Below are 24,596 nucleotides of genomic sequence, written 5' to 3'. Positions count from 1 at the left end.
GTTTGTTTTATGAATCCTCAGAAATTGATGTGATTAACAAGAAATGACAGTCCAAAAGTACAAGCATCTTTCACCAATTTATCAATTCTCATTTACGAATTGGTCCTCAAACATTCTCTGTAGTGTCTATTTTTTGATCTACACATGATCACTTTTTAAAGAGATTAGGGTGTTAAAAAGCTAGAAGTTACTATACAGCAAAAGGCACTGGCACAGGGTCAAGTTATGTTTAAAACCATTGATATTAATATAAAAAGTCGCAAATGGTTATCAAAATACTTGGACGTTAAATAATGCGTTTTGAATTAGATGTAAGCTAAGTCTGTGGTCAAACCACTGGGTTAACATCTTTTTTTTTGAGCCTTTTCATTCGCCCGAATGGTTCAGAAAAGTAGGACATAAAACTCCAATCTTTGATACAAAATCTGAATTCCAAATAGACAAAATATAAAATATGACCGAATGACAAACTTTGTTTTGATCTGTAGATTATGTGATGAACAACTCTCACCACAGTCTCACTATGATTTTGGTTTACGAGCGTTGAAGAGTGTATTAGTCAGTGCTGGTAACGTGAAACGAGATAAATTACGACAAGTTAAAGAGGGCTTTGAAGAACGAGGAGAAGCTCTGGATGAAAGTGCCATCGCTGAGAATCTACCAGAACAAGAGGTTAGTAGAGAACATTGGATATAGTTCAACTTGCAGTGAAAAACCTTTATACACAATAGTGTCCTTTGCTTGAAAATATGCAAGTGTTCATAGTATTGAATGATGCCAAATTCGATTTTACTCCATGTTTTTTGGTGCCGCTGTGGCTCACTGAGTTATATGCTTACTTGCTAACCTGAAAGTCCAGAGTTCAAACCTGGCATGTAAATGATTCAATGGACATATTTTAATCAATTTCAATTTGTTCACCACCCTGAATAGACTGATGCAATCAACAGAAAACACCGTTTCAATCCTACATTCATGATATATTATTAAAAACAAAATCTGACAACCTTTCTATTCTATTCTTCGTTGAATATTTAAAATTTCTTTTTTTTTATTGTAGATTTTGATCCAATCAGTAATGGAGACAATGGTTCCGAAATTAGTAGCAGAAGATATTCCATTACTCCACAGTCTGCTGACAGACGTGTTCCCAGGGGTGAAATACACAGCCAATGAGATGTTGGTATTACGTAAAGAACTACGTAAGGTCTGTAAAGAAATGTACCTATGTTATGGAGAAGGAGATGAAATCGGAACACAATGGGTAGAAAAGGTAAAGATTTGTTTTGGTTTTTGGCAGCCATTTTGGATCTAATGTTAGTAATACACAGGCACACACAAACTGTTGTGATGGAGGTCGAATAAAACTGCAATCAATTCAAAAGCTGAGATCCTATCAATGTACTTTATGTTTATTATTCAGGTTCTACAGTTGTATCAAATCACCAACCTACATCATGGTTTAATGATGGTGGGACCTAGTGGAAGTGGTAAGTCCATGGCCTGGAAGGTGTTACTGAAAGCTCTAGAAAGAATTGAAGGTGTGGAAGGCGTCGCCCATGTTATAGACCCCAAGGTAAAAAAATACATACTTAATATTGTATATTAGAAATATTAAAACAGAACTTGAATCACGCGGTTACTCAGAGTTTAACACTATGTGATCTTCAAACAACTAACCTATTTTAGCCTGTGTCCCTACAGAAGTTGGACAAGTAGAACTTATTCTCATTTCTACATTTCGAGACTAGTTTGGAAATGCAAGAAATGTCAAGCCGCTTTCTGAAAAGGGCTACAGTGGTGTAATAAATATGTAAATTCTTTATTCCAGTCTATATCTAAAGAGGTACTGTATGGAAATTTGGACCCTAATACAAGAGAATGGACAGATGGTTTGTTTACACATGTACTCAGAAAGTAAGTAACAATTTTGTTTACATGAACTGATGTAATGATAAAATCTTGAATGATAGTGGGAAAAATTAATTGCAATTAGAAACCTGATAACTTGAAGTTGGGTAGAAACCTGGTCCCCCGTTAGACAAATATTCTTACGATCAGTTTTGTCATAGCTGTGGTATTTTTTCAATGTTAGATTCCACACTTATGACAAATTCTTATTGCAATACAGGAATTGCAAATAAGTTTACAAAGGATTTGACATTATTTTGGTTACCTGACATGAATTCCAATAGAAACTTTTTGACAAGAGTTCAGGTAAAAAATGGTTGACGTGATTTATCTATTTTCTAGGATTACTGACAATGTACGAGGTGAATTGAGCAAAAGACAGTGGATTATATTTGATGGTGATGTAGATCCTGAATGGGTTGAAAATTTAAATTCTGTCTTGGATGAAAATAAATTATTGACTTTGCCTAATGGTGAAAGATTGGCTATACCACCTAATGTAAGTAATGTTATCAGTCATAATCCTTCACCTCCCACCTTTAGTGGTAGGTCACTTGCAGCCCTGAAGGCATGTTTTTCAAAAATCTCTTCAGATCCCATTGAATCCACTTCTGATGTTTTAAATCTGTATTCCATTGAGGCCTCTCTGGCACCCCCCTGGTGGATTGCTGGTATCTCTAAGTGGTATTTGGGAATCAGGGGTTAAAATACCCTCAGCGGTGATATTCTGATGATTAAATTTGATTTTCTCAATTTAAAGTCATAGAGGCTTGTATACAAATCGTTTCGGAAAAGGTTAACTCTGCCATTGTTTTCTGAAATTTCCCTCATTGCACACTGCAGTAAAATGTCCATTAAATATTTATAGGTGAGAATAATGTTTGAAGTACAAGATCTACGCTATGCCACTCTAGCTACCGTTACACGTTGTGGTATGGTTTGGTTCAGTGAGGACGTCCTATCAACTGATATGATCTATGAAAACTTCCTAGAACAACTTCGTAGTGTACCTGTAGAGGAAATGGATGATGATTTTAGTGGTAAAGATGATCAAGAATCTCCCTCACTCATTGTAAGTTTCTTTCTTTGTTAATAACCTTCCAGTTCTTTTGATTTTCAATTTGATAGAAAATACAAATTGTTCTTTTGCTTCTTCTTTCCGTTTCCGTATTTCACCTGGTGGCTTATTCTCCTACACTGAACTAAGATAAAAATACAGTAATCTGATTGGATAATATAAATTTCATTTAAAAACTATTTTAGTGTTTGACCAATGAAATGACTGGATAACTAACATCATCTGAGTTTTCGAGATTAACGTCTCAGGTTAAGAATTAATGTCTCAGTGCTGAAATGAACTCCATGATATCTGTAGGAAGTTATCTGTATACAATATCTGGAATGCAAATTTACTTACCTAGTAACTTTTTTTAGTACCGAATAATACACAGGTTGGCATGAGAACAAAATGTAATGAGACTTAGTTTTACTTTACCAAAAGCTGATGGCAGTATATTATTGGAAAATGAAATGCAATGAATGGAGTTTTACGTCCTACTTTTCTGCATCATGTGGGCTAATGAAGACGGGCAACGCCATGCAGGTTGCAATGAGGGAAATTTTGCCAGGACAGGGGCATTAGCCTGCTCTTTTTGGATTTCCAACCGTCGAGGGATCTTTAACGTGTACAGCCTGCAGCACACGGGGCCTCATTTTATTGTCCCATCCGAACTACTAGACAGTATATTTTTGGATACATAGAAACCAACAAACACAAGCCTATTTTGCTAAAATTGTAAATTTAGAGATAAATGAAAGTATGAAATATTTTTCAGGTTCAAAGAGATGCAGCTGCTGTATTCCAACCATTCTTTACATCGGATGGTTTGGTGAATCGTTGTATGGAACATGCTGTCGACTTGGAACACGTCATGGATTTTACACGTCTCCGAGCCTTGAATTCCTTCTTCTCTATGTTAAACCAGGGAGTTCGTAATATTTTAAACTATAACCACAACCATGCTGATTTCCCTGTACCGGTTAGTATAGTCTTTCTTTATTGTTTGTTTGTTGGTAAGAAAAGATATTTATAACAGGTTTTTCTAGTGTGCATCGGGCAATCGTGAGCCCTAACTGTATTTAAATAGTGAGATCTTAATCTGATTTAAAGTTTATTGAATCACAGGAAGCCTTTTCGAAAGAAGAGAGATTCCAAATAGCCTTTCTAACCTTTGTATGTGTTGAGGAAATCTTTCCAGACTGTTTTTGTGATAAAGATATCTCAATCTGTGTTTATAGAATTCTAAGCAGCTTTTTCCATTGTTTTTATTAGTTAACTAATTGAATCAAGGTTTTCTAGTCTTTGTATGTCTATAAATGACACTGCTGAAGAAATTTTGTAGCAAAAATCCTTGCCAAATATTTGTTGATATTTCATTAAAGACAACCCAACATGGACAAATATTTGTTATATTTCAGCAAGAACAAATGGAGCAATATTTATCGAAATATCTAATCTATAGTTTAGTATGGTCGATGTCTGGGGACGGAAAAATTAAAGTTCGACAAGACATGGGAGATTTTATCCGTGGTATTACCACTGTACCATTACCACCCACTACCAATGCTTCCGTCATCGACTTCGAGGTTTGTGACTTGTGTCTGTCGTTCATCCTTTTGTTACTAATTTCCTGAGTATCACAGATTGCTGCGGTTTGAAATACGCTTCAAATACAGCCACACAGAGCCCTCGACAGAAATTCTGTAAACATTATGGCTTTGTTTTCAGACTTTCTGTGAGGTCTGACAGGCTGTATTCTCTAGCATAAAATCCACTCAAAACGCTCCATATATGAACTTCCATGGTGCACGAGAGGTGACTTTTGCACCTTATATCAAAGTACCATTACAAAGTTTGTAATAACTTTATGAAGATAACATAGTAAAAAATGCCAATTGATGAATTTTATGCAGAATTTTAAAAATGAAATGTATTTCAGGTGGCAATGACAGGAGAATGGGTAACCTGGCAGTCTAAAGTACCACAAGTTGAAGTGGAAACTCACAAAGTTGCCTCCCCTGATGTAGTTATCCCCACTATAGATACAGTACGTCATGAGAGTTTATTGTATACCTGGCTAGCAGAACATAAACCATTACTACTGTGTGGACCCCCTGGCTCCGGTAAAACTATGACCTTGTTCTCGGCACTGAGAGCTCTTCCTGATATGGAGGTAAGTTGAGCTCTGCCTTGTTAACTAACCAATCAAATTGCTGCTTAATAATATTGAGAGTATCTCAGTTAAATTTTATGGAAATGCCTGAGGACGTATTAAGAGACATGCCTTTCAACACTTGGATAACAGGAGTTATTACGATTCAGAGAATGTTTTACAAAATAAGCAATCTTCCACAAAATATTTTCCGTTGAATTAACAAGAAAGGATGAAACAAGAAAGGAAAAATCAACAAAATTTGTCTTCATGGAAATAACAAAATATTACATAAAAAAAATCTGTACAAGCAAGACAATTCTGTCAATCAAATACTTGGAGTAAAAGTTGTATTGTAGTTGACTCTTCAAAAAGAAGTACCATTAGGTGTTTTGGAAAGAGTAAGCATGGTCTAATCCTCTTCCCCATACTATTTTACAGGTGGTAGGGTTGAATTTCTCCAGTGCTACTACCCCTGAACTCTTATTAAAAACATTTGACCATTACTGTGAATATCGACGAACACCAAACGGAATGGTTCTCTCCCCTGTTCAACTTAATAAATGGTTGGTGCTATTCTGTGACGAAATTAATCTTCCTGATATGGACAAATATGGTAAGGTTTTTTTTGATTTTTGATTGAATATTCAAAATGTTTGCAAGTGATATGCATTCTTAGAAGGGTCGTAATTATCTGTATTAGCTGAAAAAATACAAAAAAGTGTTATTTTGATACTTATGACTAGAGCTCACTTTGATATTTTTTTACTCTGGTCTTTGGGTGGCGTTTTGAAAATTAACGTCAGACGATTTTAGTGTTCCAGTCACCTGATTGGTCAATCACTATAATCAATTTTTAATTTAGCCAATCTTAGCCAATCAGAATACTGTATTTCTTAGAATTATAATTTTATCTTTGAGTAAGGCCCCTATATAAAAAGTGCCGTAGAAAATTGTGTAATTTTGTTTCAGGAACCCAGAGAGTCATTTCCTTCCTGCGTCAGATGATGGAACATGGTGGATTTTATCGTCCGTCAGATCAGATGTGGATTAAGTTTGAAAGGATGCAGTTTGTAGGAGCGTGTAATCCTCCGACTGACCCTGGCCGTAAACCTCTTTCTCACAGGTACTCACATTTTTACTTTTTTTAAAAGATTAGAATTTGATAAAAAAAAAAAAAGTTCATTAAAATCTTTACAAACAAGATAATTCTGTAAATCAAAAATCAAGTCCAAAGTATGGCAAAAATTAGGAGTAAAAGTTGTATAGTAGTGGACACCTGCAAAAGAGAAGAACAATCAGGTGTTTCGTAAAGAGTAAGCATAATCTGCTTCGTTCGACCACCCAACACTACTATATAGGTCAAAATCTCTGTTGTTTCAATGCTTAGATAATTACATTAGGGAAAGTTTAATTTGACATCAGATCATTTCCACATGAAATTCCTGGAAGGAAAGAGTATTTATGTAATTATTAGGTACTTCAGAATGGGAGGTTCAGACGGCTTCAAAATTTTGTATATCAGTTTTGTTGTTTGTATGTTACATACATCACGTGTATGTATTTAAATGCCTGTGTTTGAATTTTACAGATTTTTACGTCACGTACCAGTAGTGTATGTAGATTACCCTGGTGAAACATCATTAAAACAGATTTATGGAACATTCAATCGAGCTATGTTACGTTTGGTTCCCAGTTTAAAACCATATGCAGATCCTCTTACCAATGCCATGGTCCAATTCTATCTTCTTTCACAGGTATGTTCAAAGTTTACGTGATAATAATTTGGGTTACTTTCATCTGTTCTAGTTCCTTTTTCTATGAAACATTGATAGATGGACAAGAAGATTGTCACTTTTTGGTGAACTGAACAAATATCGTACATTTTTGCCAGAAAATGTTTTTTTCACAAAATTCTTCTTTTTTCGTCACATGAATTTTCACATATTGAAACTTCTGGTCTATGGTCCTTTAAAGTCAAGGTTTTGAGAAATTGTTTTGAATAAGGTCCATTGATAATGTATAAACATAAAAAATTTTAATATTTATAGGAAAGATTCACTCAAGATATGCAGCCTCATTACGTATACAGTCCTCGTGAATTGACACGCTGGGTTCGTGGTATCTGTGAATACCTACGTCCATTAGAGAATCTTTCTGTTGATGGTCTGGTGAGGATCTGGGCTCACGAAGCTTTGAGACTGTTCCAAGATAGGTAAGCATTGATCCTAGGTTTTCAAAAATGTTCCAAAATTATAGCTATATGTTTAGTGACATGGACCCCCCTTTCTTAATTAATCTTAAAATGTGTTAAATTCATCTAAAAACACTTATCATTAACACATTTATTCAGGCTCATATTAAGCATTATATCATAATAATATAAGAATGTGCATCCGCAAAGTGGCATGTTCAGGTATACTAAAAAAGGATTGATGGTAATTATCAAAAAGCGAATGATTGTCAATAGTTTATCAGGATGATCATCATTCAGATACTCTTTTGCTAGATGGATATGGTTTTGAGATGCATTGTTAAGAAAAAGCAACATTGAGGGATCCAGGTTCTCCTTAAACAAAATACCTCAATCTTTTACAATATTTTTCCTGTTAAATGCACATTTACCATCAAATATGTTTTGTTTTGAATCGTACAGTTGTGCACAAATGTATTTTCTCCATTATTTTGAGGGTGGAATATGTATGTTTGTTTGTGTTGATGCAATTTTCATTACTCTACTTTTTTCTGTTTTTAGATTGATAGAAGATGAAGAGAGATTTTGGACAGACAAGAATATAGATCAGGTGGCAACTCAACATTTCCCCAACATAAATCGAGATGAAGCACTAGCCAGACCTGTACTCTTCTCGAAATGGTTATCTAAAGACTATATGCCTGTTAATAGAGAGGATTTAAGAGAATATACTAAAGCTAGACTCAAGGTAAAATATGGCTTCTTATTTGCTCTTGATTCGGCTAATTAACCGGCTATGCAGTGTTCACTGAGAGAAATTTTGCAAGGACAGCAGAATTAGTCTTTTGTTTTTTTAATCAGGTCATAGACACTAATATTGTTAACGATGTTTTGACTATTATACTCTTTTTTTTTTTTTTATCATGAAATGTTTATGCTACAGTTTCAGCCCCTGAAATACACTGTAGTAGGTCCTTCTTGCAATGCAGAGTATGAATTGTATTTTGGAAAATCTGATGTTACAGACTATGGTGTGTCAATTTGGTATTACAGTCAACATAGTTATTGATATCTTAGTGGTTATATGCTCTAAAATTTATTGACCATGTTTTTATTTCACTATTTCAGGTTTTCTATGAAGAAGAGTTGGATGTACCTCTCGTACTATTTGATGAAGTATTGGATCACGTTTTAAGAATTGATCGAATTTTCCGTCAACCCCAAGGTCATCTGCTATTGATTGGTGTGAGTGGAGCAGGAAAGACAACTCTGTCACGATTTGTGGCCTGGATGAATGGACTATCAGTGTTCCAAGTTAAAGTACACAATAAATATACAGATTTAGAATTTGATGAAGATTTACGAACTGTTTTACGAAGATCAGGTTGTAAGGTAGGTCATTTATTTTAGAATTAACTTCATTGGCGGAAATACTATTTCTAGAGCTTTATATCCGAACTTTTGAAGACCTGAGATGTTTAACAAACTTCTCAAAAACATTATCTAAAATGAATTGGAATTGTGACTGTAATTTTTGGTATAGAAAAATATTATAAAAATGTTTTGTGTTATGATATATGAATGATAAAATTGGACTTGTTCGTGGATGTAATTGCAAGAGTCCTTGAGAACTAGCTCATTTTGACAAACAACCCAATGATAATAGAATATTTGGACTTATAATCAGGCATTAGTAGCAAAAAGGTAATAAATCTTAAGAGGTCTTGTCAGATATTGCTGGTAAATATTCACCAATCAACTGGTAAAAAAGATAATTTATATTGTAGGGAGAAAAGATCTGTTTTATTTTGGATGAATCTAATGTATTGGACTCTGGTTTCCTGGAGAGAATGAACACCCTGCTAGCTAATGGTGAGGTACCAGGTCTGTTTGAAGGAGATGAGTACTCTACCCTGATGACACAGTGTAAAGAAGGGGCACAACGTGAAGGTTTAATGTTAGATTCTAGTGAAGAATTGTACAAATGGTTCACTCAACAAGTAAGCTTTGGTTTATCTATGTATATTAATGTTAACAGGGACAGGTTCGCCATTTGTTCGACCAATCATATCTTAGTCTCGAAAACAGGAAATTTTTTATCTAAGCCTATCGCTAATAGTCTTCAAACAGGGCACAGTCTAATTCCTGCAGTAGACAGATAGAAAGAAGAAGACTCTGTCTTATATAGAAAAGACATATATAGAATAATAAGTGTTGTATCTCATGTTAATGACCTATATGATAGTGGTGGGTGTCGAGCATGAAGCAGACCATGTTTACTCTTTTCGAAACACCTGATAGTACTTCTCTTTGAAAGAATCTACTACTTTTACTCAGGATTTGACCATTCTTTAGACCAGATTTTGATTAACAGAATTGTCTTGCTTGTACAGATATTTATTTTATATATCTAGGTAATGCGAAATCTTCATGTAGTGTTCACCATGAATCCCTCATCAGAAGGTTTAAAAGATAGAGCTTCAACATCCCCTGCTCTCTTCAACAGGTTAGTTATTTAGTCTCATCTTACTATAATTAGAGAAATATACCTTGACTGCAATAACCATCTTTCTTGTTTCACGACAGTTTGTAAATGCAGCATTTTGATTGGATTGTATGCTAGTGAATATAGCCAATCAGAGCTCTAGACAGAAAGTCTGTTAACAATAAGCCGTTATGTTTGTCGAGGGCTATAGCTCTTGTATAGGCCTATCTTGGAATTGAACTAAGATTTGTAGAAATATTTTTGATCATGGATACTACAAATTGATGTAAGATTTAGCCTTTTCAACCAATAAAATCATTTTATTTGTATTAATTTCTTATGAAGTTGATTCCTGTTTTCAAAATAATACTGTCCAAGTTATTTTATAAGTGTGTGATGAAGTTTGTGTTATATTTATTAGATGTGTATTGAACTGGTTTGGAGATTGGTCTAATGGTGCTCTGTTTCAAGTTGGTAAAGAATTCACCAATAAAGTTGATCTGGAGAAAGGCAATGTAAGTATAGCCTTTGTTTTCCATTTCTTTAGAATTTTAGAATTCAAGACGTTCAATCTTTACTTCAGATTTTAATTTATTCCACATGACATGATTGAAAAATTCCTTTGTCTTGCTAAATCAATTAATAACACTGCATGATAAATACTATTATATTTATATTGTTAATAATATCACCTGATTAAAAAATACCGAAATATCACAATATCCTGATATGTGGTAGTTATCATGATATAGTGTCAAATTTTTGTCCAGATATGATCATTTACACATTTTTAACAAGTAATTTAACATTTGAAACAGATGTTTTTTTCATGAAATTCAAGACTTGGGTGTTTTTTTTTAAGAGATATTTAATGTATTTTTCAAAATCTAAATTTTGAGATTAAAAAGATATAAACCCATATCTTGATATATTAATGCTTAATATTGTGATATCCAATTCAGTTTGTGATAATTTACAAAAGTAAAATTTCAGGTTGTGTGGAGATGTAAATTCATTGATGCTTCAAACTTGGCATGCTCAGACTTCTAAAATCACTGGATTGTCTTAGCAGCATCTTTCAGAGATTCCACATAGTTTATCACATACATTTATTGAAAATTCAGAAATATGAAATATTGTATTTTTTTACAAATTTATTTTCCATTTTTTGTTTTCTTACAAAATCAGGATGAACACCAGGTGAAATATAAAGTGTTAAATTTCATTCATTTTATGTCAAATTATTTTATTTTATTCGTACTCAACTGTTTCAAAATTAACTTTTAATAGTTGGATTAAAGAAGTCCAATGTTGCCCTCCTTGTACACTGCATGGCATCGCATTTTGCTTAGTTCCACCATGAGCAGTGTAGGACGTAAGACTCTATATTATATTGTTGACCCTATATTATATTGTTGACCCTAAATGCATTATCATTTTATGCTAAAAGTTCATTAAGCTTTTTACAATTGCATGACCTGTTTTAAGGTGCAGTGTTTCAGTGAATGGCTATAGCTTATAAATTACCCTGGTTATAGATCATACTGCCCCCCATTTCTTACTAAAATTCATGGAGTCAATAACTGGAGCGCCATTCTTGGAAAAGTCCTACGGTCTAGCTCCCATTTATAAAAAAAATCCCATAAAAAAAAAGTTTACATGTGAAATATTGAACTCGTGAATGAAATATACCCTCCTATATTTGGAGTATGAAAAGGTCATGGAGTGACAGAGACCACAAAATAAAGCCAGGATCTGTCGCATTTGTACGGAGCCCCTAAGGCGCAATTTTCCATACTTTTATAAAATAATTCGTTTTAAGGAATATTATTACAAAATGATTAATTTGGTTCAACGAAATAAGTTATTCAATTAAACGAAATAATTATTTCGTTAACATGAAATAGAAAATCATTTTGTTAAAATGAAATAGAAAATCGAAGTATATGATGTTATTTCGTTTAAACAAATTTATTATTTCGTAATAGCAAAATAACTACTTCGTTAAAATAAAATATTTTATAAAAGTACGGAAAATTGCACCTAAGGGGCTCCATACATTTGTAGTATTCTCTAATGGTGGTGTTATCTGCATGCTAGTTATTTCAGGCCTATTTTGATACTTTGTTTTAGATTTCAGATGAAAACATGTCAACTGCACCAATATGCTATCTGGAATTGTCATACGATTTAGGTTAAATTATGTTTGAAAGTGTCTTCATAAAGGATATAATAACACATTTGTTCTTACTTATTACACTGAAATTCTTCTTCATGGTTTCTGAACTCTTTGTATAATTAACTTTTGCTTTGTTTTCAGTATGTTCCCCCACCAGATTTCCCAAAGGCGTTTGAAGACTTAGTAACCCCCCCAGGACATCGTGAAGCTGTGGTCAATGCCTACGTGTTTGTTCATCAATCATTACATCAAGCTAATTCTAGAGTCAGTCGTCGTGGTGGACGTGTCATGGCCATCACTCCCAGACATTATCTCGACTTCATCAACCATTTTGTAAGTTCTTTTCTTATTTGTTGAAAGCATTGAAAAAGATTCCAAATACCAGAAATAATTTGTTCAGAGGAGACAACAAATCAAACTTCAGGTTTTGTTAGATAAAGTTCTCTTGGCAGATGGAAATCTAAAATAAAGGAGTAAATTTCTCTCTTTGCAAACTGCATGGCATCGCAGATCTTCATTTTCATTAGCATGATTAGTTAAGGTAAAGTAGATGTAAAACTCCATTCTGGTTCATCAGAGTAACTTACAGAAATGAAGATGAAAAATATCATATTTCTAACAAATCCAAAATAAATATATTACAAGTCAAGCTTACCTAATGATTTAATTAAGAGTTGTAATCAGAACAAAGGCCGAGGTTTTCTTCTGATTGATATCTGAAACACACTTAACGTATGAATATCTGCTGTACATATAATATATCAGCAACCATATTTCTAATAAACCTCCTATATTTACAGGCCAAGCTGTATAATGAGAAGAGATCAGATTTAGAAGAACAACAGCTACATCTAAACATTGGTCTACAGAAAATACGAGAAACCGTGGACCAAGTGGAAGAATTACAGAAATCATTGTCTGTTAAACGTCTGGAATTAGAACAGAAAAACAACGCAGCCAATCAGAAACTCCAGCAGATGGTTCGTTGATCACTTTCCTTATTTATTACCTTAACCCATTACATCCTCTAGGATGGTGACAATTTAAATATGTCAACTGACGAAGTATTCCAAGGTTTAATCGTGGCATAGGACACCTAATTGAAATTTGATTAGAAAATTTTTTTGTTTTTTAAAATATTTTTTCTCAGTTGTAATCTAACAAGTTTTCTTCCACAGTTCTGTTCCTCTGATTTCATTTTTCAACCAATCAAAGAGTGTTAAGTACGATAACCATTACCAATGCGAGATAGTGAAATGAGAACAATACTAATGAAAACAAAACAAAAATTTTATGTATTGTAATAGTCTATAATTTAAGATGGGCATAGGAATACGTGTATATGAGATATTTTATTTTGTGTTGTATTGTAGGTCAAAGATCAGCAAGAAGCTGAGAAGAAGAAAGTAACATCGCAGGAAATTCAACAAGCTCTGATTGAACAAACTAAAGTCATTAGTGAGAAAAAGGTCAGCGTAACAGAAGATTTATCGAAGGTAGAACCAGCTGTTATAGAGGCACAGAACGGTAGGATTTTTATTCTTCATGTGTTTTTCTAGAATTGTCTGGGTTTTGAAAATCTGGAATTTTTTTACATTGTCTGTTTTCATCTGGAATTTCCATGATGACTCTTTTAAGATAAGGTTTGTCTGAAAATAAATGTTACCAATTGTCTGCAAAGGCTTAGTTGATGATTCCCATTGTCTTTGAAAACATCCAGAATGTTTCAGCATATTATGTCATAAGGATATGGTTGTCTAAAGCTTATAGAATTCATTTAGCTACCTTTACCTTTGTACAGTTGTAAATAAAAGTAAATTGGAATTTAAGTCTTAAAAATATAACTTCTGAAAAGTGATACAGGTAGCAAGAATTGAGTTAACAGAATCATATACCTTCATCTAGCCTGTGCTTTCTATCATTTTGAAGTCGAAATCTCATTTCACAAGAGCTTCAAAACACGTTGGCGCATTTTTATGGTTCACGCTTTCATTCAAACATTTTCATAAACAGCATTGTGATTTAGTTACCTCCCGTGATTTTTTACCGTTGAAAATTTGAATGCAGATTTTACATCTGACTTGTAAGAAATCAAAGATGCAAAAATTTTTCAAAACGACTCATTAACAGATACAAATACCCTAAATATGGTCATTACCCTTCTTTTTTGTTGTCATGATTTCTCATTGGCTGTTTTCTCATTGGCTGTTTTCTCATTGGCTGTATTCTCATTTGCTGTTTTCTCATTGGCTGTATTCTCATTGCTGTTTTCTCATTGGCTGTATTCTCATTGGCTGTTTTCTCATTCTCATATTCTTGGGATGTTTTAGCTGTATTCACACTAGATGTATTTTGGCTGTATTTCACATTAGATGTATTTTGGCTGTATTTCACATTAGATGTATTTTGGCTGTATTTCACATTAGATGTATTTTGGCTGTATTTCGATGTTGATGCCTTTAGTTTGTGCTCATATCATGAATACTTTTGTGTTTGAATTTTGATTTTATTAGTCAATTTTTGGTGTTGGCAATGCATGAAGAAATCATATAGTGGTCAATAATTCAGAGTTTTCAAATATTTTTATATGAATTAGATACCTTCTTTATCAGAGGCATCAAGATTTGGATTACATTTTCACCTTCAATAAAATTCTAGAAATCTTATGTTATTATCTGTGTTTGTCATTCAAAACTGATTGATAATATTTTTTACTAAGATCGCCTTGTCGATATATTCAGATATCTAGATATTCCATTTGACAGTCTCCATTTACTAAACACTGTGCACATTAAAGATTCCTTGACAGTTGGAAATTAAAAAAAAAAGATTAGGTTAATGCCACTGTCCTGGCATAAAAATTTCATTGTACACTGCATGGCGTTGCCAATCTTTATTAACCCATTAGGTGCAGAACAGTAGGACGCAAAACTCATAATTTCCATTTCATTCGTCAATGAGTCCTGCTACAAAATTTCACCAAAAATTTTAAAAACACAGGTTTGGAATTAGGAAGTCTCCAGAATTGATATCCTAAATAACATAACTAAGGACTCTTCACTTTAATACTGTCTTAATTAGTTTTATGATTTTATTTTAATATTATATTATATGATTGTATTTAGTTTTTATTCTATAATATCTTTATAATTGATATAGTGATTTTTATTTTGAATGGTTAAAGTGCAGTCATAAAACATCGACAATTCCTTTACTCAAAATGTCGTCCAAAGTATGACAAAATCAAGAGTAAAAGTTATAGTAGTGGGTGTTTAGAAAAGAATAAGCCTGGTCTGCTTTGCGCCAAACACCCTTCTCTATTGAAGTAGTAGAATTCCATTAAATACCAAAATAATTCAGAAGACATAAAATCTTTAGACAATGATGAAATAGAAAAGTCTGTGCTATTCCATTGATAGTAATTGCATGAACAATATGTTGTTAGCTATTAAATTGGTTAAATGTGTAGCACAGAATTATTGATACAAATGAAAGTAAAAGCTTACTTAGAACTGCTTCAAATCTAACTAAAGGGATTGTATTAAAGAGGTTTTCTAAACCCTATGTGTATTGATGACACTGATAGCATCCATTGGCACCATTCCAATTTTCAATGTGTGGTTCTAACAATTCAACTAAAACTAAGCGTTTTGTAACATCACCATCATAATATTAGCTTATTTTTATGTGGGATTGTTCGAACCAGAAGTCAGAAAGAAAATTGGAAAGGTGCAAATTGTTGCAATTAGTGTCCCTTTTAGAAAACCTCTTTACAATGTCTTTAACACAACCTGAATAACTGCACTTTAACCTTCCCTGTATAGTAAATAGAAAGATCTGTCAACTTTATAAATGAAAAAAGATATGATTCAGATCTTTAAAAAAATGTTATTATTGAAAGTAATAGTTCTATAAATCTGAACTGCAAATCGAAAACAACATATTGGCAATACATTGGTTGTAGATACTGGTAACAAACTTTTCAATTTATTCTCAAGAAAGAAGTTCTAATATTTATACTTTTGGTTTTTTTAACTCAAAGAGTATAAGATATTGTTTCTTTCTACCTTTCTCTTCAGTTTCAGTTTTACTTTCTGAATAGAATTTTAATATACTCCTGAAATGTTGACTTTGATTCTCTATCACATTTTAGATTGAAACTATTTCCAAAAAGTAACAGTAAAAAGTTGACAGGTGATTTGCTTTATTTTGAGTTTTGCTTTCTCCCTACCCTCGGTGTGTTTTGTTTTTGTATCTAGCCGTGAAGTCGATAAATAGACAACAATTAGTAGAAGTGAAATCGCTGAATAACCCACCGCCGGCTGTAAAACTTGCCGTAGAATCTATCTGTGTATTGCTCGGAGAAGGTGATCTGGACTGGAAAGCTCTGCGTAGTGTAATCATGAGAGATAATTTTATCTCAACTATCATTAATTTTACTACTGATGATATAACGTAAGTTACGTCTTTATCAATATATCATATAGACCGAAACATCTACCTCTATTCCAGCCTCAGATAGATATTAATTACGCCTGGTTTTTCTGACACTACTCAAACTGATAACTGTAAAAAAATGTATCAGAGGCTGGAATACAAGCAGATGTTTCGGACTATTTATTATGGTATTTGAAGAGTTCCTTTCTGAAGATGAATTTTGATGCTGGAAAACTTGATAGATATTTTCTTTATTCAAGATGCTATATTTTCATATACAGGACAAAAATTAAATGAGTTTTGATATTTCTGGAAAAAATTTAACTTTTATGTAATTGTGGCATTACTCTATCCCAAAAAGTCTTTTTGAAAAAAAACAGTTTACAGTGTTAAATTTATCTTCTTCCAAGGAACTTTTTTAATATCATTATTTATTTTACAATATTTATAAATAATTCAACTTTATTAGCTGTAAAGTCCATCAAGAAACAGCACCTTGTAGAGATCAGATCTATGGGTAACCCACCCCCAGTTGTTAAGTTGGCCCTAGAGGGGATCTGTCTACTACTAGGGGAGAGCTCCGGTGATTGGAAGACTATCAGAGCTGTGATAATGAAGGAGAATTTTATTACTAATTTAATTAACATGGATACTAATGATATCAGGTTTGTACACGTCGAGGGTGGGATTTTGCAGGGTAGCATGGTTGTTGTTGGTCCATGGCTGATGAATTGTATTTACCCGTCGTGTCTGATTGGAATTCCAAAAGTACATTTCTTGAAGACACGTTAACGTTTTCATGTCATGCTTTTCTGAAAAAAATTCCTAACTTGCCTAATTTAATCGATCAAAGACCTTAATAGGGCTAATAGAATGCAAAGATTGAAATTCCCTGATATAAATGAATATTAAAAACTAATATTTGATATATTTATGTTAACAATATGGTTGTTTTTTTCAGTGATGAGATTCGTAATAAGATGAAGAATAAATACCTGAGTAATCCAGACTATAATTATGAGAAAGTGAACAGAGCTAGTTTAGCGTGTGGTCCTATGGTCAAATGGGCTATTGCACAGGTCAGTATTAGGCTTTTGTACCGTTACCTACTTGTCATTTCAGATAATTTACATGTTATATAGACACAGCTTTATGGAATAACTGGTAAAATTTCGATGCCCATCATTCTCAGACACATAATTTATATGGTTAGATTTAAAGAAAGGCTCAAAAGAATATCTGAAGCTAGCCATTCATAGGTAGCAAATACGTAGTGAAGACGGCTGAAAACAGATGAACTTAAAGGATACCCATCCATATGTCAGTGATGCATGATCAATTTTTTATATCAATTTTGTCCTGAAAACATTCTTTTATTTATCACACACCATACTGACTATCTCCAGAAATGAAATATCTGAAAAAGGGGTTCCAGGGCCTGTTTCCAGCAATAAGACACAAATTTATATTCCTTTTGTCCAACGTTTTCTTTGTCATTTAATTTTGAATTGCCATTTTAATTATAGATTCAATATGCTGACATGTTAAACAGAGTTGAACCACTTCGTAATGAACTACAAGATTTAGAAGATAAAGCCAAGGAAAACCAACGTAAAGGAGATGAAGTCATGAAACTTATTAAAGATTTAGAAAACAGTATCGCTCAATATCAAGATGAATATGCCGGGTTGATCAGTGAAGCCCAGGCTATTAAAGCCAGTCTAGCTGCCGTAGAAGCCAAGGTTTGTTTTACATCATTCTTTGATAAAAAGTTGTAATATTTTTTCACATGCCTATTTAAAAGAGAAACATTAACAATCACTGTTATTTTTACAAAGTGTAAGTAATTATGGACAGAATAAGTCTGGCTTGTTTAGATTTATTTTCTATTTATTCTATATCAAAATAAAGTGAACTGCTCCTCTGGGTCAATTCAAATCAAAAACATGAAATTAAAATCAGTCAAGCTGATGTTATTTAGGTTTAGAAATTCCACTGAGGTATAGAAACATTTTTTTTCAGATGTAATAATGGCATCATTCTTTGTTGAAGAGAAATTTGAGCTATTATCAGATATGACAGATTTCACACGAGTCCTGTTTGTTTGTTTCAGGTCGAGAGAAGTGTAGCCTTATTGAACAATCTGGGTAGCGAAAAACAAAGATGGGAGGCCGGTAGTGAAACATTTAAAAATCAGATGGCAACTATAATAGGAGATACCTTGTTGTCCTCAGCTTTCATGGCCTATGCTGGTAAGTTATGATATCCTGTTGGAAACGTGATAATATCTTATGGAAGTGAAGGCACGTGTGAGATTTTACTCAGAGTTGGCGAAAAAACTTTTGTGTGTCTGCAGCATTAGAGAATTTCTAAAACTCTATTTTTTTCCAGGTTATTTTGATCAGCAGATGAGACGTAATTTATTTAGTAGTTGGTGTGGCCATCTTTCACAAGCTAATATACAGTTCCGAGCTGATCTAGCACGATCTGAGGTAAGGTTTTGTTATCTTATATGCTCACACTTGGCGTCACTAATCTCTAAATATGCTTTATTCGATGAGGCCCTTATTGACATCATCAAACACTATAAGTGGAATTGCAGGAACCACAGACATCTGACTAAAAATTGAAATGGTGCAAATTAATGCTTGCGGTGTCCCCGACACACATGAAAAATTTAGAAAACCTCTTTACAATCACTTTAATGATATATGAATGTTTTTGGCTATATTTTGATGAATATATATTTACAGTATCTATCAAATGCTGATGAGAGATTAAGATGGCAGGCCAACGCTCTACCATCCGATGATCTGTGTACAGAGAATGCCATCATGTTAAAACGCTTCAATCGTTACCCCCTGATAATTGACCCCTCGGGACAGGCCACAGATTTCATTATGAACGAATACAAGGAGAAGAAAATTACTAAAACAAGGTAAATTTATCTAATTTAATGAAAATGAAAATGAAATGGAGTTTTACGTCCTATCAAATTTTTTGAATGACCAACTGAAAAAAACAATCCTATTTTTAGTGTGCACACAAGAAATTTTGGTTAATTTTTATTTTGAAGATGTGAAAAATCTTTTAGAAGATAAATATACCAAATAAACTTGATTTGCGATGTCGACTCTTTGAAAGGATGCCAAGTTCTCACGTAAATGCTGAACATTAATACTATTAATTTAATAGATATGTGGATTCTCTGGAAGTAATGAAGTTTTCTTATCTTACCACCATGTTATTAACTTTGTGATCTCTCTGATTGTCAGAGGAAAGCTCAGAGTTGACATACTCAGTCACATAATGCCATTGTATGAAACTGAAGAACAGGCCTTACTTTAACCATAGTGCATATAGCATTCGATGAAAATATGTAGTTGAGATGTCAATTTGAACTTTTCTTTTCAGTTTCTTGGATGATGCTTTCCGTAAGAATCTAGAAAGTGCTCTACGATTTGGTAATCCTCTACTCGTTCAGGTAATCTTTATTCTGTTGATATTCAAATTATTATACTATATAGTATATGTCTTCAATTATAGTACTTCTTTAACCTGGTGAATATTCAGTTCACAACATGAAAGTTTATACAATTTCTTACTGTTAAATATTCTACTATTCTTTTGCCTGAGAGGTGAAAATCGTGACTGTATTTTCTATGTTACAGGATGTAGAAAGTTATGATCCTATATTAAGCTTTGTAGTAAATTGTGACTATATTTTCTATGTTACAGGATGTAGAAAGTTATGATCCTATATTAAACCCTGTATTAAATCGTGACTGTATTTTCTATGTTACAGGATGTAGAAAGTTTAAATTGTGACTGTATTTTCTATGTTACAGGATGTAGAAAGTTATGATCCCATATTAAACCCTGTATTAAATCGTGACTGTATTTTCTATATTACAGGATGTAGAAAGTTTAAATCGTGACTATATTTTCTATGTTACAGGATGTAGAAAGTTATGATCCTATATTAAACCCTGTATTAAATCGTGACTGTATTTTCTATGTTACAGGATGTAGAAAGTTATGATCCTATATTAAACCCTGTATTAAATCGTGACTGTATTTTCTATGTTACAGGATGTAGAAAGTTATGATCCTATATTAAATCCTGTATTAAATCGTGAGTTAAGAAGAACAGGTGGTCGTGTATTGATAACTCTTGGAGATCAAGATATTGATTTATCTCCCTCTTTCACCATCTTCCTGTCTACAAGAGACCCAAATGTAAGTAGCGTTATTATTTACGTTACTTATAGATTGACAGTCCTTCATTGTATGCAGTATCTCTTGTTCTTAATATATGTAAATAATGATAAAAATTAATCGTGGCAATTATTCGAAACTAATTTATTTTAAAAACATCAAGGATCTGACATAAAATACTGGCCCATTTTAGGAAAAAGGCATTTATTAGTCCTCAGAAGACAAGGGTAATTGGGTTTTGTTTAGGTTTCTCTTTATGATCAGTGAGGATTTGGTTTTTTAATGATACCCAATATCATTCTAGGTTGAATTTCCACCAGATATCTGTTCCCGAGTCACGTTTGTCAACTTCACAGTAACAAGAAGTAGTTTACAGAGTCAATGTTTGAATCAAGTATTAAAGTCTGAACGACCAGATGTGGATGAAAAGAGATCCGATCTACTCAAATTACAAGGTAAGTTCCTTATTGACGAATATATGTCTTTTTAATAACATCAGAACTGGAAGTTCACGAAATAGATTGAAATATTGTTATTCATTGAGCTAATATCTAACATAAATTTAACAGGTGAATTCCAGTTGAGATTACGACAACTAGAGAAATCTCTACTACAAGCTCTCAATGATGTTAAAGGAAAGATTCTAGATGATGACAGGTTTGTTGGTTTTTATATTCGTATGAAGTTTCTTAGTGGGGGAATATCTTGGCACATTTAAGTTGCATTAAAATAACCAAGTCTGATCCAATTCTAGACAGCCAGACTCTCCCAGTCCGAACAGCCAGACACTCCCAGTCCGAACAGCCAGACACCCCCAGTCCGAACAGCCAGACACTCCCAGTCCGAACAGCCAGACACCCCCAGTCCGAGCAGCCAGACACCCTCAGTCCGAGCAACCAGACACTCCCAGTCCGAACAGCCAGACACCCCCAGTCCGAACAGCCAGACACCCCCAGTCCGAACAGCCAGACACCCTCAGTCCGAGCAACCAGACACCCCCAGTCTGGACAGCCAGACACCCCCAGTTTGGACAGTCAGACACTGCAAGTCAAAAAATACATCCTTGGTGGTCAGAAACTTTTTCTCAAAATTTGATTATCAAATCTGTTGAATATTTGAAATTCATCATTAAAAATTTTAAAAGTATGAAATTTATATATTATTGTAGGTTAAAATGTCTTTAATTTGAAAATCTTCCATTTGAATTTCAGTATTTTGAGCCATCTTGAAACATTAAAAACAGAGGCTGCTGAGGTAGCAAGGAAAGTAGAAGAAACAGACGTAGTCATGGCTGAAGTAGAAACTACATCTCAACAATACGTACCACTAGCTCAGTCATGTAGTTCTATATATTTTACACTAGAGGCTCTACAACAGGTCTGTATTTTAATGTAGAGCCATCCTTTGGTCATATTAAGACTGGGTTGTTTTTTCACCTTTTCGCCCTATTCTTTGAGACGTGTCAAAGGCGCAGAGGGAAAGATGTTGAAAGGCTAGTGCTTGTTCAATGGTCTTACGCAATGCCTATTTGAGTTTAGATCTGGACTACAAAAGAATCTACACAAGAAGTAAAAAATTGAAATGAGATCCCCCTTAGCTGTTTTATGATGGATCGAATTCGAAAATTAAATTTAAAAAGATAGATATTTGATTTAAATGTTGGCTGTTCTGTTTTCCAGGTTCACTTCCTGTACCAGTATTCACTTCAACTATTTTTTGAGATTTTCCATTCTGTGTTATCAAACAACCCAAGGTTGAATGGAGTGAAGGAATACGCCTCCCGATTGTCGATTATTACTACAGACTTGTTCCAGGTAGGTACTGGTTGAGTGTGCTTATTCTGTTTATATGTAAGGGATCTGCTGTAGCTCAATAAGTTAGATGCTTGCTCCTGAAGGTCCAGGGTACGATCCTGGCATAGGGTGAGATAATACCTTCGATCTTTAGCCAGGTTTCCCCCTTGTCACATCACATTTTACGTCTTAATCTTCTCTACTTAATTGGGATATTGAAGACAGACAACCCAGTGATACAGGTCTGAGGAAAAAGCATCTAGTTTTCTTTGTGCTTGAGGCTGTGCAAATCTAAGAACCATCAACAGTTGGAAATCTATAAAGATTAGGTTAATGCTGCTGTCCTTATAAAATTGAACCACAGAAAATTGGAAAGGTGAAAAATGGATGCTGTCACAATTCGTGTAAATAAAATATGAGAAACCATATTTTATTTTTTTATTGTGTAGAGATCAAGATGATAACTATTTCTATTGTATATATTGTAGGAGACATACAGTCGTGTTGGTAGAGGTATGTTATTTAATGATAGAATTACCTTCGCTATTCAGTTATGTCGTATACATTTACAGAGTACTGCAAGGTTTGTATGCTTTTATTGGTTAATTTCTTCCAGCCTTTTGAAGTGGTCTAGGTTGACAACATTAACGCTCGTATAAACTATATACAGGAATCGGCTAATCAGTTAAAGTGCCCACAGCTCAATGTTAAAATTTGTACCTTCAAATTATCATGAATTTTTTGAATGAGACTCATCTTTTTTGGAGACACTGCCATATTTAGAAATAGAAAGTGAAATTCCTAGTTGGAGATATATCTGAAGAAATTATGTGATATTCGTACATTTCTAGTACTTCTGAAGACTATTTACCAATATTCAAGACCAAATTCAACCCCTCAAAATGGCGAACTATAACCTTTCAACTTGTCTGATCAATATTTAGTTTTAAACTATATTATTATATGTATTATTTCAGTGAAACGGCATACACTGAAGAGTTCAGTTATTTCTTACGAAGTCAAGAAGGTTTGATCACAGAAAAACAGACGTCTGCTACCCAGGGTCTCACTTCCCAACAGGTAATACAACTTTTACAATTTCAACACCTCTTGTTACTATTCTACTCAATGTATTGATTGTTATTTTGTTATTTGGGTTTTTCAATTCTGCATCATTGATGTTCGTTTAGTTTATACAAGGTTTTTGTTTTTACCTTAAAATTCCTTGAACTTTGTTTGCTCTGAAAAGATATCAATTGTTTCAGATGATGGGAAGGCTTGAATTAATCTAAGCTGAAGTCCTTAGGTTTTATTTCTCCAAAAACTAATCAATAATATATTGTGTTTTATATTACAGCAAGCTGATGTAGTACGATTAAGTAAATTACCAGCCTTTAAAAATCTGGCAGGTGAAATCAAGAGTAATGCTGTAAGTAATTTAGGTCTCATTAAAATCTTGCTATTTGTCAGCTGATTTATCTGTTTTGAATCTAGAGAGTTCACATAGATTACACAGAAATCATCTGTTGCTGTTGTGGTCAATGATATTTCTTTGGTATTTGGTTACTTAACTTGGCATCCCTTTCAGAGAGTCCACAAAGCTCTGAATATTTTTCATTGGTTTTTTGGTTTATCATGTCTTCATCCAATTCTGACAGTCTACAAAGGCAATATTATTTGATTTGTAATTAGGTTTGTACATTCCACATCCCTNTCAGAGAATCCACATAGTTTATAATGATCATTCGATAATATAGCATTTTGTTCAGAAAAACCACATCACATCCAGCAATTTACAGGCAGAGTATTCTAATAATATAAAGCACCTGACTATTACCCTATATTTAAGAAAAATTCTGATGCCTGTGCCAGTGCTTACGAGGGTTAGCCCAGTGTTGGCATTCATCCCCTGATACCTATGGTTTCTTGAGATTTGCAACAGGTCAACTAGCTTTGAATTAAATGTGTAATAAAATTGTATTAATTTTCAGGCTGAGTTTAAGAAATGGATCGAAAGCGCTACCCCAGAAGCTAATGTACCACAACTCTGGGACGAATCTAAGCCATTGAGTAAGTATATCGTCATCATTATATTAAGCTATATTTATACCTATAACCTTGACCTTGCCCCACAAATCTCTACCCAGTTCTTCTGTAGTAGTATTCA

General features: G+C 33.6%; 1 protein-coding gene across 1 annotated transcript in view; it reads left to right on the top strand.

Annotated features, from left to right (window-relative positions):
• The window catches only part of LOTGIDRAFT_151884 (hypothetical protein), a gene marked incomplete at both ends in the record, with an annotated part of 55,122 nt that overhangs the window by 20,004 nt on the left and 10,522 nt on the right, over positions 1-24,596 (top strand). Inside the window, 37 exons of the mRNA XM_009045384.1 lie at positions 489-672; positions 1,061-1,273; positions 1,424-1,576; positions 1,832-1,917; positions 2,254-2,410; positions 2,780-2,983; positions 3,747-3,950; positions 4,390-4,557; positions 4,911-5,144; positions 5,565-5,739; positions 6,096-6,249; positions 6,715-6,880; positions 7,175-7,338; positions 7,879-8,065; positions 8,446-8,709; positions 9,105-9,317; positions 9,732-9,823; positions 10,224-10,317; positions 12,123-12,314; positions 12,782-12,961; positions 13,355-13,508; positions 16,888-17,083; positions 17,380-17,497; positions 17,945-18,160; positions 18,532-18,670; positions 18,810-18,910; positions 19,172-19,356; positions 19,833-19,902; positions 20,511-20,657; positions 20,941-21,091; positions 21,206-21,293; positions 21,848-22,013; positions 22,316-22,450; positions 22,918-23,012; positions 23,407-23,509; positions 23,787-23,858; positions 24,421-24,499. Coding sequence (XP_009043632.1) covers positions 489-672; positions 1,061-1,273; positions 1,424-1,576; positions 1,832-1,917; positions 2,254-2,410; positions 2,780-2,983; positions 3,747-3,950; positions 4,390-4,557; positions 4,911-5,144; positions 5,565-5,739; positions 6,096-6,249; positions 6,715-6,880; positions 7,175-7,338; positions 7,879-8,065; positions 8,446-8,709; positions 9,105-9,317; positions 9,732-9,823; positions 10,224-10,317; positions 12,123-12,314; positions 12,782-12,961; positions 13,355-13,508; positions 16,888-17,083; positions 17,380-17,497; positions 17,945-18,160; positions 18,532-18,670; positions 18,810-18,910; positions 19,172-19,356; positions 19,833-19,902; positions 20,511-20,657; positions 20,941-21,091; positions 21,206-21,293; positions 21,848-22,013; positions 22,316-22,450; positions 22,918-23,012; positions 23,407-23,509; positions 23,787-23,858; positions 24,421-24,499 — 5,699 coding nt within the window. The remainder of the gene's footprint in view (positions 1-488; positions 673-1,060; positions 1,274-1,423; positions 1,577-1,831; positions 1,918-2,253; positions 2,411-2,779; positions 2,984-3,746; positions 3,951-4,389; positions 4,558-4,910; positions 5,145-5,564; positions 5,740-6,095; positions 6,250-6,714; positions 6,881-7,174; positions 7,339-7,878; positions 8,066-8,445; positions 8,710-9,104; positions 9,318-9,731; positions 9,824-10,223; positions 10,318-12,122; positions 12,315-12,781; positions 12,962-13,354; positions 13,509-16,887; positions 17,084-17,379; positions 17,498-17,944; positions 18,161-18,531; positions 18,671-18,809; positions 18,911-19,171; positions 19,357-19,832; positions 19,903-20,510; positions 20,658-20,940; positions 21,092-21,205; positions 21,294-21,847; positions 22,014-22,315; positions 22,451-22,917; positions 23,013-23,406; positions 23,510-23,786; positions 23,859-24,420; positions 24,500-24,596) is intronic.

The sequence above is a fragment of the Lottia gigantea genome (assembly GCF_000327385.1).
Source record: "Lottia gigantea unplaced genomic scaffold LOTGIsca_1, whole genome shotgun sequence".
NCBI classification, from domain to species: Eukaryota; Metazoa; Mollusca; class Gastropoda; family Lottiidae; genus Lottia; species Lottia gigantea.
Note: the sequence above shows the minus strand (reverse complement) of the source record. Positions and strands in the feature narration are given on the sequence as shown.